The 21,128-nt window shown below is 44.0% G+C and overlaps 1 protein-coding gene across 4 annotated transcripts in view; it reads right to left on the reverse strand.

The window, feature by feature from the left end:
- Window positions 1-21,128, reverse strand: part of LOC116945890 (zinc finger protein ZFPM2-like) — a 204,134-nt gene that overhangs the window by 156,417 nt on the left and 26,589 nt on the right. For 2 of the 4 annotated variants that reach the window (XM_032960542.2, XM_032960544.2), the window contains exon 2: window positions 7,538-7,681. The exons of 1 other annotated variant lie outside the window; for it this stretch is intronic. In XM_032960542.2, coding sequence (XP_032816433.2) covers window positions 7,538-7,681 — 144 coding nt within the window. The remainder of the gene's footprint in view (window positions 1-7,537; window positions 7,682-21,128) is intronic. One more of the 4 variants, XM_032960543.2, reaches the window with a different exon arrangement.

Consider the following 21,128-nt stretch of genomic DNA (forward strand, 5'->3'; position numbering starts at 1 on the left):
TAAATGCAGTTTGTTCTATCCCATGTTTATTTATTATTGGCAGGTTCACAGGCTCATCTTGCGTAAGCGGCATCAGGAGTTGAAATGTAGATACAGATTAGTTTTGGTTGCCAGGGAACATGTCTTTTGGCAATCTGGCCAGGGTATTGAGATTTGAAACATCAGCCACAAGCAGTTTTATTTTTTTAATTCCTAAAATGCAATAATCTGATCTGAAGTTCTTTAAAAAACAAGCCTACGGTAAAATTTTGATTTAAAGAATATGAATAAGCCTACGGTACTTATTATTTACCGCAATGCATTCTAATGAACCAATAATCGCATTGCTTGTATGAGGCAGAAGGAAGTGGTGACATTAAGAGTATGCTGCCATGACCTCATGACCTTGAGTATCTATGGACCCCAGGGATGGCCATGGCTGCTTGTTTTTATGATAAAGTTGAGCAAATGTGTACGCTTGTTCAAACGAGCAATGGACTGGCGCTTATGCTGGGCCAGTGATGGTAATTCCACATTCCTACGGCAGTGACAGTGTCCCCCACAGATTGACCACGGTTAAAAAATGGATTGCGTAAATCGAATATTGTACATTTTGGTATCCACGAACACATACTTAGTAGATATTTTTAAATGTGATAATAATAACAATAATGCCCTTCATACAGGAAAGTTTCATTGAGTCACAAGTCTCTTTTCTTCACGAGGGGGCTTGCCTTGGGATATTTGGCCAATTCCATGACTGAGTGTTTATAGCACGTGGAAGGAACCTGCAGTACCCGGTGGTGAAAAAGTGCAAATTCGAGGGGGCAACACTGAACGCTCCGCACGGATACATCTAAGGATCCATTGCTCTCCTGGGAATGCCTCTCTGCCCCCACAGCCCCTGATGCCCAGCACTCTGACACACTGCTTACACGGTGCGCATAAAGAGACGGAACCTTCAAAACGAGCAGAGCATCGGGTGGCAGAGTAATTGAGGAGGATCACAGTGGCTCTGTCAGACCACTGAACCAGCACCTCTGAGAAACGAGAGTTGAGTCTATGTTGCAACATCCTGGGCATACGCAAAGTTCCCGAGTGGAATAGGTTTTATGGTGTCAGTCTGGTCACTAATGACTAAAAAAAAATCACATGAATTAGATTTTTCACTTAATTTGCTTCAGAGCAGATGTGGGCTGAATAAGGCTGTTAGGCCTAAAGAGAATCACTTAGTTGGTCACACAGCTAATGAGAACACTGCCCTGAGGTTGCTGTAAGATAGGCCATTGACAGATGTTAGGGAAAGGGCTTTGATGACACAGGTCAATCACCAAATAAACCAGTACAGTAGCTATTTTGTGATTGCAAATAACAGAAAGAAAAGCATTTGCTTAGACCCTCATCATTATCATCAGCAGCTATAATCTAGCTGCTGCTACTGATGATGATGACGGCCGAGATCCCAAGTTGTCGCCTTTCCCTCCAGCTCTCAGGATGCAGCAATCTGTCTCGCTCTTCTACGTGAGAATGATCTCATCGCTTCGTCTCCGTGGCCATCGTTCTCTTGGGTGTGTCGCCTCTTACGGCTGCGGCTCTATCAGCATCAGGCTTGACCATCGGCCATCAGCCCTTCCAGTGATGGGTCCCGCCGAAGCCCTCTTGCTTCCTTAGCTTCGCATCACAGCGTAACCGTTGTAAGATGCGGGAGACAATGCTCCGTGCATTTGTGCACAGACCATTTTTACAAAGAAGCAGGCAAACCAAAGTAAAATCCAAAATAAATGTTTTTTTTGGGGGTTAGTTCGTGTAAATATGAATGTGTTGTTAAATCCACCACCACCTGACACAGCCAATTAGTGAGGTTTTGTCACATAGACAACAGTTGGCAATTCGTTACGACTTCAGCACACCGGTGTGTTGGAGAGTAAACCCAAAACATTTACAATTCGAGTACAGAATTTAGCTGGCGATTACAAGCAGCTTCAATGAGGCAAATAGCCAGAATTATGTGTCCCAGCTCAAACAAGCATAACAAATGCTTCTTTGAGCTGGGTCAGAGCACTGAACTGCGAACTCTGTTTGCATCTGGGCAGCCGCCTCTGGCGAAGCTGGATTCTCAAGTGCAGTGAGTACCTTGATGGAATCAGCCCAGTCACTCGAGACTGGGCAATAACAAACAAACAAAAACATCGTGTTAAATTGTGGTTTTCACTAAATGATATTTTATTTAAACTCCCAAAATGTAATAATAGTAATAATCATAATAATAGTTGCTACCATTATGATAAGCTATGAACACTCATCGCAGGGTATGTAAGTGATGTGGCTCTTGTGTGGATGGGTCGATTGAGGCGACGTCAGAAGTAGATATATTCTGAGGCCGTTCTCCTACATGTTGCGTCGTCGCACTGCCCACTGCGGGTGTTCCGAATAGAAATTTCATTCCATAGGACGTCACTCTCTCCTTCGAGTGGCATTTGAAGAGCAACTGACAAAACCATCCTAACACACTAAGTCGAGTCGGGAAATCCATTCGATGGCATCAGGGGTCGCTTGACGGATAGTGTCCATGCCTCCTGTGTGAGCCCGTCGTGGGCGGTGGGCAGCAGCTGCGGTGAACAGATCGCACTTCACCGCATTCACGATGGAGTGACGTGATACTTGACTAAGACGGCACAATTGTAATAGATTTGGTGAATTATAAATGAATAACACATTTATTTTTTTGCAACCCCATAGAGATGACAGTTGAATCAATCCCAGCCAGGACTTGAACTTAGATCACTCTGACCATGTCACAGGAGCTCTGGCAATGTTACCATCCATCTACAATTTCAGATATGAACAAAGGTGAAGTCATGTTCAATAGTAGCTGTTCTCAATGCACTTTTGCAAAGCATCACGTCGTCAGACAGGACTTGACATTAAACAGAATAAGGGCTCTCTCTACGTAGGCTGGCATTGCGCCTGATGAAAAGTGGCAAAAAATGGCATAACGGAATTGAGTAAGTAAATCATGTACGTATATGCGCTGAACACATTAATTTAGCATTTTCCATTTTAATGTCACATGAGGCCATGAGTACCCTTTCAAAGATTAAATAAATGGAAAATAGAAATTCATGACTGCGTTTTGTGATGAGACCATTTGCTTTATACGTTTTACATGCTGTAATTATTGCTCTTTCCTCCAACATTTGACTGAGGGTTCAACATCTTAAATGGGATTTAGAATGCCATATGATGTTGTAGGATATAGCAGGGCAGGTTGCATAACCCCTAAACCTACAGATTAGTAGTATTACCCAAACATCCCAATGCAGGATCATCCTAGCAAAGAGACCCGTGAAGCTTCTTTGGGTAAATAATTGTCGTTATTGCGAGTGCTATATACAATAACACGGCCCCCCTTCTATTCGGAAACACTTTTTGCACAATGCAGAACATGCCCCGTGGTATAACGTGGAACGTGCCCGCTATATCGCGGTTTCTGAGCGGTCAACAACGAGCTACTTTCTTGAGCGGCACGGGCTCTGAGTGGTATGGGAATTCTGGGTAAACGTGTGGAATGATAGACTAAGTGGCATCCCCTATCTCAGGACTTTGTCCCACCGTGGGATGACTGCAGGCCGATGTAACAGTGTGAATGTCATTCAAATTCCCATTGTTATTCCTGATGTATTCATGCCCTGCAATGTATATTCGGTAACTCCTCGCTTAACGCGGCACTTTTCAGGAACACGTCTACCGCGTGAAACGAGGAATTGCTGGACTGCTGGGAACAACGTTGGACCAGTAACCAGGGGTTGGTTACCAGATGTTGGTCACCAGTCTAGCAGACCAAAACCCAGGTTGTGGTGATGATATAAGAGTGAAAACCTATGGGTGTTGTGGACGACCGGACACGCTCAATATTTTCAGCCTTTGGCTAAGAGACACCCACAACGTCTTGGAGAAAAATCACGGCATATGTTGAGTCTGCGGATTTCTCCCGTCAACAAGGTGACTTAAAAGCTGGACATGCTGATGACGGAACCTTCAAATACACAGCACGCGCGGACAGTCAGACCAGGACTCAGTCAGTAGCCAAAGGAGCTGCGTTTATTTAATGTCATCATGAATGGCGGTCCGTCGTTATGGTCGACAACAACAGCCCTCAAAGCGCTCCCTCTGCATCGAGTTCCTGTCATGTTCAGGGCGAGAGTCATGTCATTATCAAGGGCTTGCGTCTGGGTCCTAGCAGGCAGTTGTAGAACTCCTGTTATGTGTGACGAAGTTGGGGAGGGGAGGGGGGGGGGGGGACAGTGGGGAGGGAAACTTTGCCGGATCCCATCTGTATTCTAAACAATAACCACCGGGAACAGTTTGCCAAGAGGACACCCATCCCAATGTCACCGGTGAGGCCACCACCACCTGGTAAGACCAGAGGTGAGTGTCCCAGTGTCCACGGTGCAACAGATGTGGGATCAAGCACAGGGGTGGAAGAAGTAATGGGTGAGGCGCTGTGGCATTGGTGGTATTATCCGTGATTATGTGTCCATATCAAGTATTGTTGGATTTATGAATATTACTGATCTGTCCAAATCAAGTTTTTTTTTTTGGGTTCCATCGTGTAAATGCGTCGTTAAACCCACCACCACCCGACACGGTCAGCCGGTAAGGTGTGTGACATAAACAAAACGTGCTAATTAGTTACGACTTCAGCACACCGGTGCATTGGAGAGTAACCCATAACAATTACAATTCGAGTACCCGTGACCTTTCACTGGTGATTACAATCAGCTTCATCAGGTAATAGCCAGAATTGTGAAGAAGTCATCCTGTATCGGTCCTAACCTTTATCATGGATAATATTGGTCGCGACCAATATTATCCAAAATATAGATTTTCTGGATACCCATTGGAATGGATATGCATTAATCAATTAATCAATTAATTAATTAATTGATTCCCCCATTCCCTTCGCACAAGTGCTTACAAGTGACGTCATCACATCTATCCCTCTATTTAAGGAACGAAACAGATAGTTGTAATTATTGGAAAAACGTCGTACTCAGGTTGTAAATGTTGTGGATTTGCTCTCCAACACACCATTGTGCTGTACGAGTAACAAATTGGCATGTTCTGTTTATGTGACAACCCTTACTAGTTGGCTGAGTTAGGTGGTGGTGGGTTGAACGACACATTTATATTTACGCGATCTAATACAAAAAAAATCTATATTATAGATTAATCATCTTTGCTGTTGTTTGCCTGATAGCACCAAACGACTACCGCTGAGGTCCTGGATGCAAATCCCATGGCTTCCTACCACCCACAAATAAACCAAGTCACCAACAATTAGAAAAAAATACATTTCAATTTTTTTAAGCACTCACAAGCCTACGTGTTCAACTGAAGGATTCATTATCACATCTGACGACCAATTACATTATAAATTAAGAGACTGCTTTACCTGTGCCACACAAGCCCGGCCACATTAGGCGAGTACTGCTGGCTACATTAAACGAGGTGCATCAAATTACACCGTGAACGTGATCCGAGTTTATTCATATCAATAGTTTCATAAAATATATATATAAAATCAGGGGGAGTGTCATTGAACCTTAGGACTATTTTTCCAGGAGGACTCCTTCATTTGGCATATTTGGCCAATTAATCTTTGACGAGTATTTTGCATGCCTGGAAAACTGGAAGTTACTGGGGCCATATATATATAAATGAGGAGATAACAATGCAAACTCCGTACAGGCTGGTATGACATCTTCTAATATTTGACAACAAATCTCGGTAAGGAAACACCTCCTCCGAACTCAAGACTTTCCTCTCCTCCTCTCCCCATGAGCGAAATTCCCTCCGCAGTCTTAGCCTGCACCTTGCCACGCAATCCCCTCTCGATCTGCCCTGGAGGCACCCGCAGCTTCACACCTGTCCCGGAGTTCTGAGATGCGTTCGCTTTCAGGTCGCTTTCTAAATCCCGCACCGCGTTGCGTTGCAACGCTTAACAATGGAATCTGCGGCAGCATTAACACAGGGCAGGCACCATTTCAAAGGCTTCATCCAGCTGGGTGCTTAACAACTGTGGAGGGTTTGCGTCGCCGAGACCCCTCGTGAGTATCCCTCTATCTCCCCCGGTGCCATTGTTTGTGACTCGCTTTGATCAAATTGTCAAGCTTTGGGAATCAAGATCGGATGTCATACGTGGCGTTCCAATCCATCATCGGTGATAGGCTTGGCTCAGAGGTAGTGCACTCACCTCTTAGTTCAAGGGCCGATGGTTTGAAACCCAATCCAGGTTTTCTGTGCGAGCGCTTGTCCGTGTCCGTGTGTGCATGTCTGTGCGACTGCGAGCATGAGCCATAGCGGTTGGCGCAGTGGTTAGCACACCGCGCTATGAAACCGTCGATGCGAGTTCGATTTCCGCTCGTGGCCAACATCACTGGCGAATATTTGAAATGGTTCTAGGCCTCACCTGGGTCGACTCAGCCTTAAACGAGTACCTTGTGCCATGTGTGAGCATCGGCGATCGGGAAACAAAGGGGGCCATGTGTGGTGCTGTCCATGCAGCCCGCTCGTGCACTTTACTGGCCTTCATAGGTGCTTTGCTAACAGCACACGCGAATTGGAAGACCTTTATCTTAGTTCCTTTATAGCCATGGCATGACCTGGGTTACGTTCTTGGCTTTAGACATCAGTGGCGGGGAGCAACTAAACCAGCACAGGGCCTCCACGAGCACAGGGCCTCAAATCAAGATTGGCCTCCACGAGGTTGCTCCAGATTTTCTTTGATGCTGGTACAGTGCGCGGCCATCACCACCGGGTAAACTGCAGGCTGTGCCATGTCAGCTTCAATAGGTGCTCGCTAAGAGATGTTGGTGTACCCACGTTTGTGTTTATTAGTAATTAGCACACTGAACTCTAATCCTAATGGTTCAGAGTCACGTGCAACATTACTGCCAATTGGTATTTGGACCTAACCTGGGCGTCCCCTTGGCTGACTCAGCCTAACACATCAAATAAAAAAGCAGGACTGCCTGGAGAAACGATCTACTGGAGGTAGCAACACTAACAAATACATGCAGACACAACATAACCCTACTTGCTCCACTTTAATCGACTGAACACATCACGACATTGCATGCACTGCAGCAGATAATCTAATATTTAAAAAAAAAAACTTCTTCATCAGTTACCATTCTCTTTCTACTGCTGGTTGCAGACCTCTCTATGCCATAGTGCACTGACCAGCGTGGTGCAATATGGTCAAACAACTCCCATGAGTGACTAATCGCAACAATTGTATCCAACAGGAAATTGACACAGGGCTATAAATCATGGACTTACTTATTTAATAAAACAGCCAACAGTGAATTGACAGAGGACTAAAAAAAAATAGAATAATTATACAATTGCTTCTGTACTGGTCTGACACATTGCTTTCCGCTTCGAGGGATGCTTCCCTGCAGCGTCGTATTGTGGGTGCCGGTGTTTTTCCTGGGCGGGATCCAAGCACGTGTGTCTGCTGTTCCCGTGCATGGGGCTTTGGAACAGAGCGCACCTTTGTTAGTCGCTGGAGGACCAGTTGCCTCTTCGTCTGGGCTCTCATCCCCAGAATTCTCCACCCCTGCCTGGCTGTCGGCCACGGGCGACCCAGGGGCGCTGGTCTTTGCGTCGTCTTCCTCGCCAGCTGAACGACAAGAGCCTGGAATGAGTTAATGAATCAGCCAGGCATTCATGCACTCAGTCACTCTCGGTCCACCCCGTTCTGTCGATCGGCCAGTTGGTCAGTTGCTATGTCAATTGGCAAATTAATCAGGCATTGAATCTGTGAGTCAGTCAGCTTGTCAATCACGAGTCAATGATCGTGTCGCTAAGGCATTAAATCAGTCGTTGAGTAAATGACTCAGTAAATTTGGAAAGTAAAACTTTAATATCGAGTAAAGCACTGCAAAGGCGTGTAATTCAAAAGCACCGACCAAATCTAATACAACACCATTATGATCATCAGCAGCATTCACACCTCCGCTGTAATACAGAATACTATGCAATTAATGATTTATCATGATAGGCGTAATTTGCTCGATTACAAAATGGTTACCAAATTGATACGATTAATTAAAAAATATACTCTCCTCGTAAAAATATATACGGCTGTGTAAAATTCATCTCACTGGAGACCATGGACATTTAATTCCCGGCACTCATCAATACATTACCATAATGTATTCAGGATGCTGTGAATATAAGACGTTTATTTTGTAAAAAAGTTTCATAAATTTGTCCCATTTTCTATTGGAATCAAGTGATGGTTGGGACTGAATTACACTTCATTGTAGCTGTGCCTTCAATCAATCAATTAATCATATTTACAACCGGGTGGGAGCTGATTGATATAAAAAATAAACCTCTTTCAAGATCAAGCAGCACAGATAACCTATCGGCGACCTACTTGCTGCACTTATTCCGACAGCAGCCTTATTTCCCTGCAGATGGGCGTCTTGTGAAGATTCATCAGCCCTGCCTCAAAATCGATGAAATTGCAGACATGCATGGCCCATCAAGCATTTATTAAAATCTACTTTTTCCATCTAACATTTCCATAATTCCTATGCTTCTGTGGATCATGATATGCAGTCGTAATCCAGCTTGGGAGCAATGAGATCACGGCACTCTTGAGTTAAAATCCCAATGATTGATCAACTCAACCCATCATACCTTCAGGGCTGATAAAATAGGAACTACTCACAGGGTAGCCAAGAGAGGTAATAAGATGGTTAGACTGGTCCCCCCTGTGATTAGAATGTTGAATTTCTACCGTTGCCTTGGGGAATGAATGATACCCATTGATTTATTGTGTAGGGAAAAGCTTTGCTTTTGATGAACAGTGTTAGTGTTAATAACAAAGTGTAAGGCAGGGGCAGCACATGGTTAGAAATAGATTTAGACCTAAAAATGTATTACTTTGTCCCAATAAACAGGGCACATTGCTTAACTTAATCCAGCCAAGCTCCTCCCTCACTCTGGAAGAGAAGGAAAAAATATCGTAGCCTTTTGGGTCGATACGGTGGCATTGTGGCTTAGACACAGATTTACATAGACAATATGACATGTGCCAAACGTAACTTTTTTCATCTACAGTTAATTTACTTCATTCATATATTGAAGCAAATCAAATCCACTTTGTTCATATGCAGTCAATGTCAATGGAGCTTGTTTGGCATTAATGGAATTGATTTGAGTTGAGTACTGAATGTATGCGTGTGTGTGCTTTTGGTCATTATACTAAGGCTTGTTTTGGAAATGAAAATCATATTTGCTTACATTTCCTCAGGTTCCTCTTGCAAATGAAATACATATGGCTGTTTTTAAAAGAATAACTGCAAATATGCTTTGAATAAAGTATTTCCTTTCACGTGAGAATTAACTTTTACGGTTGCAATCAAACTCCGTTTAAAGTTTGAATGCAGCTTTATTGATAATGTACTAATGTGCTTAAAGCATGAGCAACTTCTTTACTGAAAGGTCATGGACAATGCTTATCGCCACATGAACCCATAAACTTAAGTTAAATTCCCTGTCATAGTTAACATCAGTAGTGAGTGAAATCTGGCCAGGCCCTGGACCAACCCACACCAACCTGTGTGGTGAAGTATGGTAAAATATCTCTCATGACCTCCACCGCATGGGGGCCCTTTAATTCAGCAGTGAATTGACCAAGGACTGAACATTAGAAATAACAGCTACTATATTTAATTCAACAATTACTACGTACGTGCCTTATTTTCAAGAAATGTGTTTCAAATTCGAAGTACCTCCCGGTGGATGAAATTCCACATTCCCATGTTGGCAAAGAGTTTCTCAGTAGGGCAACCAGAGTTGGCATCAACACGAATGTTTAGAGAAGATGTTGTCTTTGAATAATCTATAGAAAATAATATATAACTTCCCTAAATAAGAGCAGTGCCAATAATTTTACCACGCTGTGGTATTCTAAGCATTATTGACGGTGAAGTGCTGACAAAACGTTTTAAAGTTCGCCGCTGACACTCACAGCACAGCTGCAGTCCCGCTCTTCCGTCCTCTTAGATTGCAGGTGCAAGTGCTGTTAGCGAGCGCCCATTCAGGCTGGCACAGCACATGAGCACGTGTTCTGACCAGCACCACGCATGCCCGATCGTCATTGCCACTGCAACGCACTTCAGAATCTAGATTGAAGAGTTTGTTGTCCTTTCCCCGCACCTCTAATCAGCACGGTTGGATATGTACGGGTTCGAAAGAAGTTCAACATGCATACATACATAATTCCAGGGCTGCTCCTTTACCTTAGAGAGTAAGGCAAGGCCAGGTGAACATACCAATTGTCACAGATGCTTTGCACCATGCCCAGAAACGAAATCTGTTTGCGGGGTGGATGATGCAGTGCATTTTCCAACCGGACACTACTTCTCTGCCACAAACACACTCACAGATGCAAACGGAGTTACTACTTGACGTACATATCGTAGAGTACTTTCAAAAGCAAATGTACTGAATGGTATTGAAAACCAATGACTGCAGTTTTCTAGATGTCTTTTAGTAGAGACTTAACCAGACTGAGAGGACAACTTGAATAATTAACTTAATGAATGCAGCCCGTTTCGCTTGACTTATATTTCCAGTCAGACAGCTGTACAAAAAAGAAAACATGCATAGGGCTAAATGCTTTCAACATGGCTCTGTGTGATGTTATGTTTTTTTTTATTCCCAGCATCTGTTTGGCTGGTGCAATCAAATATCGTTAAGTGATTACTTTTTGTTTTTGCTGAAAGGCTACTAAGCCTACTTGGACTGCCATAAGAGAGAAGTGGTGTTTAGTAAATTCCCTTCGCTGACTATTTTCCCTGTGCTCTGTTCAACCATTAAGATTGCATAGAGCACAACGGTGAGACCATATCGAGATGTTAAAAAGTAGCGACGTGGTGTCCGAATACACTACACCTTCACAAAGTACTTGAATTCAATAAAGGGCTGTGGTGGGGGGGGGGGATGTGAAAGAGTAAATTATAGATCCAATAACTGTATATTTGAATGTCCCCCTTTGAATGCTGCCAAGACACTGGATTTTTTTTTAGAACATCTCAAATCTCTTGAGATGTGTTTAGAATTAAACACGGACATGAAGAGCAAATTTATGAAAGTGCAGTCGCATAAGGTCAACATTTACGTGGTACATTTCTATGCCGGTATGTACAATGAAACAAGCTCTGGAAAGACGTGTGCGAATGTGCGTTTTAAAAGCTAAGCTGTTTAAAATTCTGCTGGGAACTGAAGTAGCAATGCCTTGAGCCCAGTTTCAAATCTGGGAAGCCACCTGCGATTAAACGAGATTTTCGGTGTAGCCAGTTAAAGGTCTTGACACGGTCACCAATGGATTTTTAACTTAAATAGAAAAAAAATCTGTCTCTCACAATTTGTAAAATAAGTATATTATTTGAACTGCCTGATGAACATTTCTCCATGGCTAAAAAGAGCCAATTGAAAGGATCTCAGAAGTAGTTCCGTATTGTGCTCTTCTGCAGGCTGTTCTTTAACGCATAGGGTGGTGATGCACACTGCACTGCAATGGTTCTAAATGGGCACCGTCTCCTGACATTATGCAGAGACGACAATTGAACTAACATCTATTTTTGAAAGCTAAGAACAGAGGAATAAGCTGTAATGTATATAGCACGTTTATTTACACGTTTAAAGTTTATTTATAGTGTTGGAAAGCAAGGCGATAACAACTTTTAATAGTTTTTCGATGCATAATTTTACTCATGCTGTCCAAATAGTTCAAAATACAAATGTACTCAAATATTTCGATTTAAAGCTTTCGTGACTGCAAGGATTCATCTTCTTTGGCTCTTTCGGTAAAGTCACGTAGAATGAGAATAAAATAATAAATTAATAAAATAAACGTCGTGAGAATTTTATTGTGTTATTTTATTTTATTAATTTATTATTTTATTCTCATTCTATGTGACTTTACCGAAAGAACCAAAGAAGATGTACTCAAATATGTATTCTAAATTATATATCAACTATCCGAATTGGAGTGCTTCATCCTCAACATGGCATACAGCCTACTACTGATGCCACGAAAAGATAATGGCATAGATAATGTTTATTTATAGCCAAGAGCCCATTGAAAAAGAGGTCAAGAGAAGAGGCGAGTTTGCTGCGGAATTTTTTTTTATGGACTACACGAGCCGCTTTGTAAGAGCAGTGAACTTTCGTGGTGAAAGATGGGTGACTGAGGCAGGAGAAACGGTAGGAGTTACTGCCCCGGGTGAGAGAGCTGCACCTTAAAACAGAGCAACTGGAGGAGCAGCTTCCGGTGTTTCAAAATAGGTGCATGCGGAGAACGGTGTGAATTTCGCACTTCGAAATTTGAAATATAATGGGCACTGGAGTGGCATCCAGGGATTCATGGACAAGGCAGAGGTCAATGTAACAACCAGGGCTTGATTTCTCATTAAACAAATCATGGGGGCTCCCAAACCTTTGTGAACCCTGACTCCCTCCCCCCCAACAGCTGTGGGGGTGGCAGGGATATATTTCCAAATGCTCAGCCCCAGAAAGATACAACTGAGATAAAGCCCTGGCAACAACAGCAGATCTGTAAGTCGGGTGTAATAGTTGCGACAACTATGGAATCCAGCAGAAGGATGAAGGCAATGGCATGTGAGGTGTAGTGGAATTAATGGCATCGGCCATGATGACCCCTCTTAACCCTAAACTTGAACTTCTTAAACTCGGAGCCCATCGGGACCAAGGAGTCTCTTTTTTTCAGGGGAGACATGGATTTCAATGCAGTAAAACAAGCTAAGCAGCGCATCTTCGATGTGAGAGTCCTGGACTCACGCTGGACTCACAATCAGAGCCATTGCAAGTTCAAATCCTGCGAGAGGTCCAACTCTGCCCCGTATTTCTACAGAGTTTATGAAGTAAGAACCACATTGTGGCTGGGGGGGGGGGGGGGGGTTAATCAGTGGTTGCTTCAGATACGATGGCTCCCGCCATAGGAATGTGTAATTTCTATCACAGGCACAGGTCTGCCAAAATAGATTATCCCTGCTCCATTTCCTTTTGAGCAGTGAGACATGTGTTTTATATTTTGATTTAAAGCTTTCGTGACTGCAGGGATTCATATTCTTGTTTTTTTCGGTAAAGTCATGTAGAAGGGAAACAATAAAATAATTAAAATATAAAAACAATAAAATTCTCACGACGTTTTGACTGCAACACAAGCAATCACCATCAGGTGTGAAAACCACAGCAAGAAAATTTGAAAAAAGTGGCGGTTATGTTTAACGTTAGCACCACGGAGAGCGATTTGACAGTTTGTTCAGATGGATGAGTCCATCTATATTCGGAAATAACCGCCACTTTTTTCAAATTTTCTTGCTGTGGTTTTCACACCTGATGATGATTGCTTGTGTTGCTGTCGAAACGTCGTGAGAATTTTATTGTTTTATATTTTTTATTATTTTATTGTTTCCCTTCTACGTGACTTTACCGAAAGAACCAAGAATATTTATTTTACAATTGAATAATTGTCAGACATATAATTTGATTCATGAAACTGAATTATGAAATAATTCACAAATAGGTAATGATACTTAAATTTTTCACTCATCAGAGGTGGCCTTCATCCAGCAGTGGATCGACCATGGCTGATGAGGATTATGACAATAATTACTAACAGCCATTTGTCAATCCTCTGTGGAATGAAGGATTTCCTTAATTCAAGCCAACATCTCATTCGTCGCACAGTGTTGGTCAGAGGAGTTTTTGTTAACCATACTTCACCGCACTGGTCAATGTTGGTTTGTAAAGGAGTGGGAAATAATCTCTTCAGATATCATGCACCACTGGTGTTAGCCATGGCTGGGAATTGAACGCAGGTAGCCGTGTTCATAATGTGGTGTACTGACCACTGCGCCACCACTCTACCCCATAATTACCGTAAGATTAAATGCCTATTGCATCACACCTGGCAAAAACAGCCAGTGTACTCGGGTGATATTTTACAAAAAGAAGGCAGAGGGGCTTAATATATTACATTAAAGTAACAGTGCCATTTGCTAGATTTGCGTTGGTCTCTCGACAGTGATGTGCGTACAAGATGATGCAGCCAAACCTATTTGGCATCCACTTCTCAGACAATAGAGAGACCTCTATATTTGTTCTTTCGAATGGCAGCTAGGTGAGAAAGTCAGGAATCATCCTCAGCCCTTTTTGGGCCCTCGCGAAGCCACGGCCATGATAAACTCCGAGAGACTGAAACTCCGAGAGACTGAAACGCCGACGATATGCACACATGCGTGCGTGTTCTCTCTTGCATTAACGAGATCATTAAGAAACACTGGCAAGGACCTTCGTGAATTGTGTTCAAGTGATCGCGGTCTAATGCCAATGCGTGCAACTAAGAATTGTGAGTTCAGGTCATACTGCAGATGTGGATTACGCTGGCCGGATATTCTTGATCACATATATAGAATTCAACTGGAAACATTAGGTGCGTTTCTTAAACCCCTCCCTGCCTCTCTCCACCCAAGAGTACAAATGCATACACCAGAGTTAGTCGATTTTACAGGTCGTGTGCGGTGGGGTAAAATGTGGGTACTCCCACAATTAGAAACATCCGGCCAGCGTGGAAGAGAAGACCAAACTGCCCCCTAAAAAGTGTTCTCTAGCGCTCCCTCTAGAGGAGGCCCTTCTGCCAACAGTGGCGTTAGCCTTATCATTGCAGGGTTGCACCTTTGCGTGTTTACTTTTTTTTTTATATATATTTAGTGTACGGTTTCCTGACTTGAACAATCCTGGTGGTTGGACTGCTTAAGGGACTGATGCTGTGTCTGTGTCAAAGCAACAACTCAATCGATGACTCAATCAAATAAATCAAGTCTTGTAATAATAACGTATAACCATGTGTGACAAAACGGCCTGTCCGCCCGGGTGGGCATAACTAACTGCATTGACAGCAGGGTTAAGATCTTGTATTGAAAATTCTGGGCTCCAACCATCCATTTTGGAGGTACACATGGGTCAATCACTCGTGATCACAACTGTGAGGAAGTGTAGGCAAGTTAGATGACGATTATTATTATTTAATATTATTGTTAATCGTGATTATCCAGGAAGGCCTCCCTAAGTGTGAAGGATGTTTTAGGAGGGTTTTGCCAAACTTCTGTCACTAGGGCGTGATGCTGCTGTGTAATCTCAATTGAGAAATTTGCAGACAACTATACGGCAATTAGATATTTGGCCAACACCAGTTATATTGGGTTTTTTTTTCAGCTATGGAGAAAACGGGAGAACGCAGAGGAAACCCATGCAAAATATGGCGAGAACATTCATACGCCGCACAGTAACGTGCCCAAGCCGGTGATGTTACCCAGGACTTTCGTCTCGTGACGCACCGGTGTTTCCACTGTGCAAACCTGTCACCCCAAAACAAAGTGACACAAATTTAAGATTTAAATTGTGAAATATGGGCCCCTAGCAGGATAACGAATATGATGTCACTCATACACGCGCACAAATCCCGCTGTGGTGGCAGATTCTTTATCCCCCTCGACTGGTATACAGGAGGTCGTGGGTTCGATCCCGACCCTGATGATGCCCGTTGTATATCTGGAGTTGATGTGATCTCTCTAACCGTGGTGGTGGCATGGATTTTTCTCTGGGTCCTTTGGTTTTGCCGTTTACATTTAGAAACGCGCGTTTAGATTAGATGGTTGCTGCTATTAATTCCCACTTCGATGAGCAAACATGTGTGGCCAGGTCGCCTCTGAAAAATGAGCTCAGAGCTCAGTGGGCTTGACATGGTAAATAATAATATAGCTTAGTTTACAAGAGTTGGTGCAGGTCATTGCTGAATGGTGCATGCCACCACACCACGCACACCAGGCACGTTTGGATTTGGGGTTGGTGGCTAATACAGAGATCACTTTGAGCTTGAGGCACATTTTTTGGGGGCTTTAACAATACCATGAAGATGAGTGGATGGCAGTACAAGAAGTAGTTTGCTGACCTATATTTATATTTTTGACCAAACTTCTCAATAAAAAAATATATTGCAACCGAGTAAGGCTCTCCGGTGCGAACAAAGTTCAACGTATTATTGTTATTGAACCAAGGGAGGCACGGTGAAGTAGGACCCACATGCTACCGCAACGCTGAACTTACACAACCACAGGAGCAGTTTACTTACTGTGCCAACCTCGGCCAACAAAGTGCTACTACAGAGCGACTCTATCAGCTATCTCCGGGGCGACACTGGCAATGAGTAATTATCGCAATGCAATCAAAGCTCACATCGGTTTCAGGGTTCAGCAGTGGAGCTGATCGGATCAAACAGTGCGCACACACACACACACGCGCGCGCGTACACGTTGGTCTGGGTGATGTGGTGGTGGTGGTGGTGGTTTATCCGGCACGCACGCACGACGGATAAGCTGCTCAAATCTCCTCGACAACCCCACGCTGTGCCGCCGAGTGTGTTGCGAGATGCTAATTTGTTGATAACGGCCTGCCCGAATGTATCGGGGAGATTGCTGTCAAAGCTGGGATTATCGTGCTCAATAATTAAACGCAGATCCAAGTCCAATAGAGAGGGGCGATGGGCGATCGTGGAGTGGGGGTGGGGGGGGAAATCGGTGTTTGTGGGACTCTCCGTGTGTAAACGTGTGGCTCTTTTTTTTAAACACGGCTCGGTTGTAGCCGCTTCGTGCCGCTGATGTTGCGCGGTCCATCGTAACAGACTTCGCTGTTTACTTTCTGCTTAGCGCTGTCCGGATACGGCATGGCTGCCAAATGTGTATGCGTGTGCCAGTTGTACTTGCCCTTGGTAAATATGCAAGGATCCCTCCATATACCCTTCAACTGGCAAGTGCCGTTAGCCGAGCACCCACCAGAATCGGAATGTTAACACTGGAGGAATACGATGAACTATGAAGCTCTTTTTTATTTTATTTAAAACAGATTTCCAGTCGGGGCAAAGTTGCAACAAAACAATCGGAGTGCAAAATAGAAAAAAAAATGTAAGCGAGTCATTTAAAAATGTGTTTTGTGTAAATTGCATAAGGCCGACACGGCACACGAGGGTGTGGGTGGCCAGCACCACGCCCGACCACCGTTGTCTCTCCAGTGGCGAAGTTTACACTCCACCAGATACCCATTTGAGGCCGAGTTGACCTAGGGGAGGCCCAGGACGGGTTCAGATAATCGTCACTGGTGTTGGCCGTGAGCAGCACGCTAACCGCTACACTACCGCTCCCCGCACACACACACACGTGTAATCATACATAGTCCACATAAAGCTGTTATCCATTTTTTTGAAATTTAAAGTCAGACATTATTTGCTGATGCTGCTGCATTAGCAGTGGTGTAAAACCACAAGTAACAAAAACAACTCGGCACATTAATCAATAACACTTGTGGCCTTCAAAGTAAAACCACGTAATGAGCAATGTTACAGACAGTGGCCCCTTTTGCATCGCGCATAGATCACCGTATGCTATAAAGAAAGACTAGTTCCTGAAACATTACCTGTTTTATAATTTCCCTTGTAAAGCAGTGTTATCATTGATGAACGTGTGCATTTTCTTTCGAGAGCAGTTTCAGCGAGATCAATCCGAGTTTCATAATACCACACTCACACTTGGCAGGATGAAAACATTTTCAGTTTCATCTCCTGAACCTCCATATGCCCACCGTGGTGTTGGCAACAGACATCGAATCGAGCTTTGGGTGAGTCCCAGGTGTTTGCCAACATCTCTCAGGTGCGACTGCTTTGAATGCTTCTGTCATGTGTTGTTAGAGATCACTCAGGCTTTTAAATTACAAAGCCAACACAATGCCAATTGGGATTTACTTAGCATCAAAAGTGGACCGCATCTTCAGATATGTTGGACATATACAGTGGGCGCATTTATTCTAAGAGAGGCGGTTGGTCACATGCAGGGGGGACAGGTCTTGACCCTGGACTCATAGCAGGGCGGGTAGTCGGTGGCACGGATGACAGTGGAAGTTTTAGACAAAGAGGGCAGCAGAGGAGAAGGAGTGATCCTCCAAGTGAGTGAAGGTTGACTGCGGGCTTCACCATTAAGGGAATGTTCACTTATGGATGATGTCAACATTTCAGAAATGCGGTTCAAACTTCTGTCTAATCAAATATATGTTTACAATTTGTATCGTTGGATGATACCTTCATGGACACTGTATTTCTAGCATACCATTTGGCCATGGCCCCTACCATGATAATGTGGAATTTCCACCACTGACTCAGGACCACCAATGAAGATGAGTAACACCCAACTGCCTGTTTGAGCCAGTATGCACTTAGACTTGATGATATCAGGCGATTGGAACGCAGCAAGGAACAGTTTACAGAGCATTAAGGGGCATTGCAGAGTGCTGCCTCTTGCTTCAGGCTCACACAGAGGGCAATGAACTCCGCTCCGAGTGCACCTGCGCGCACCTTGGCAACTCCTCGCGGGTGCAGGTGCGTCCGCGTGGGTGTGCGCTGCTAGGGCGGTAGCCAAGTGCTGCCAGGGACCCAGCGTCGCGTAGCTCATCGCGGTCCCCTTGCCCAGGGTGACAGGTGAAGACGCCCAGGCATAGGGAGGATCTTGCAACGCGTACGGCATATGACCTCTCTCGGGGCCAACGGCGTCTCTCTTCCAGAGGCGGTCAGAGTTTCAGGGGTGGGGTCCTCCATCTCCGATTAGCACCTCCGATGAGCACGGTTGGCTGCTCGTGGTGTGAAAGAAGTTCAACGTGCATCTTCACAGCACTTCCCATCCACCCTGCCGCAAGGGGATGGAGTCAAATGGGGCGCCTTCCACACGACCGATCATCTTCACACCTGGCCTCGTCACACCTGCCTGCGTCAGATCGAGATGGACGCAGGTGCCTCTCTACTCCCAGAGGCACGGACCGCTGTGAGTGACCAGCTGGGGTGGGTGGCGCGATGGCTCCTTTGCTGCTCGAAGCGGTGGGCGAGTGTTGTTGAGGAATGCTTATGACTCCAGGAGAATTTCTGTGGCGTCAATCTCCATGGCCGACCCCTGCCAGGAGAACGCTGCTCGTGACGTGACGAATAGTACTCGTGTGAAAAGTTGGTTTTCAGAGACAAACTAGGTGACACAAGTGGAAGTAAAATATTTTTGACGTTTCGTTTTTTGGTGCAGTCTTTGTTAGGTTTCAGGTATTTTTGGTTTTACATTGCCACAGAAAAAAGCCATTGGACAATCAATGCTCATTTTCTACGAGGACCTGGCTACACCATGGACATCTCCTTACACTATAAAGAAATAGAACAAAACAGTCCAAAACCAACCATGCACATGGCCTAGTACCGAATGGCAAGGCCGTGCGTGAACATAAATACAAGGCTAGTAGAACGCATCGCATGCACACAAAAAAACATTCACAACTTAAAGTCCGCAAAGCGGAGCGGTCAATTTGCACGCACACTTTGAAAGTATATCTGAGGCCCAAAAGCGATTTCAAGTGCTACAAGGATGATTAAGGTTTTAATCCCCAAACATTTTCGCTCGGTCATTCCAGAGACCAGGGGTCGCCACACAAAAGTAATTTAAACCCGACTTTGGTTGCTCACATCGGTGGGGGGGGGGGGGGGGATTTGAGGAGGAAAAGGGAGAGGGAGGAGCTTCTAAGAACACGGAAATTTACCTGGGGAATTAAAATTGATCCAGAAAACATTTAGCAGACTTATTTTATCATATTTTGAGGATGAAATTATCCTAAATGTATTTCCCTGTATAGACAAAGTAGGGGGGGGGGCTGATTTAGTGGTTAAATAAAGTTCACAGTAATGGGTTCTGGAGAGGGCATCGATGGCAAGTGGGGTACAAAGCGGCACCATGGCACCAGCTGGACTAATACCATCAACTTGGTACACTTCAGAATGCAACGTTTTACAATTGGCTGAAACTACGATTGGTTACCAGGATATTTGCGTTTCTTGCTCAGTACACCGTCACACGTGCTCGTACCCTCAACGATACAGCCACGTATGTAATTCTGTAAAAAAATAACAACTTTTAGTTCTCTGTCGAAACTACTTCCAAATGAAGGCCTCCCCATACCTATTATGTCCCATGACTAACCAAGCTGGTCAGTGCAGGTTGGTGACGGGTTCGAGTGGCCAGGACTGGTTCAGATATCAATTGCCACTGATGTTAGCCTCGACCAGGAACACAATTTAGGTTGCCAGGCACAATGCGCACTGCACCGCCGCTCCACTCAAGTAAGTATATGCATATAATATAGACCCACTATAATTTAGAAAGGACAAAGTTATGGGAAATTGGATATACTGTCGTTTTGACATCAAAATCAATGAAAAGCCATCCAAGTCTCTAATTTAAATGAGTACCCTTTACGGGGTAAAACACACATCTTAAATCTCAAATCCATATTTCACATTTTATGCACCGAGTTATATTGTCTCTTCACGTTATTTGTAACGTCGAAACTACACCGATGTGACATTTTCTGTGACTTTATCTAAGCTTGACCGTTTGATATTACGAGTGTAATTTTTTCTTTCAGAATCCACAAAAAATCCATAGAAACATCAAAACCCACTTAGATTAATTACGCAAATGCTTTGTCAAGAGGACTTTAAGGATGTTTGCCTTGAAAACCTACAGGTACTTTAATAATGTTTCTTAATGCAATTTTTTGTATGACACGTCATGCTAATAGTATAGTTTGAAAAGCAAAATCAACAAGGACTTCACCTCATTACCCCGGTGGCCCATACAGCAAGAGTGGGTCTTTAAATTGCACAAACACAGCTGTGTAACCTCAGCACGGACTTCTCTGTTTAAAAGTCTACCCGTACATGGAGTATAGGCAGAAAAAAAATAATCCCTTTAAACCAATGGTTCTTAACCTGGGGTGCATGCACTCCCTGGGGGTGCGAGGCATGGCCAGATAATTTTTTTTCGAAGGTAAATCATCGAAACACAAATTAAGCACGGGCACATAAGAACAACTGCTTTGTTTCATAGAACCTATCTATTCATTAACCTTGTACATTTCTTAACGACTGCGAACCAAAAGGGGTGCAAGGCTGCAGTAGAAGTTAA

The sequence above is a fragment of the Petromyzon marinus genome, chromosome 25 (assembly GCF_048934315.1).
Source record: "Petromyzon marinus isolate PM22_M1 ecotype Great Lakes invasive population chromosome 25, UKy_Petmar_22M1.pri1.0, whole genome shotgun sequence".
Classification (NCBI taxonomy): Eukaryota; Metazoa; Chordata; class Hyperoartia; order Petromyzontiformes; family Petromyzontidae; genus Petromyzon; species Petromyzon marinus.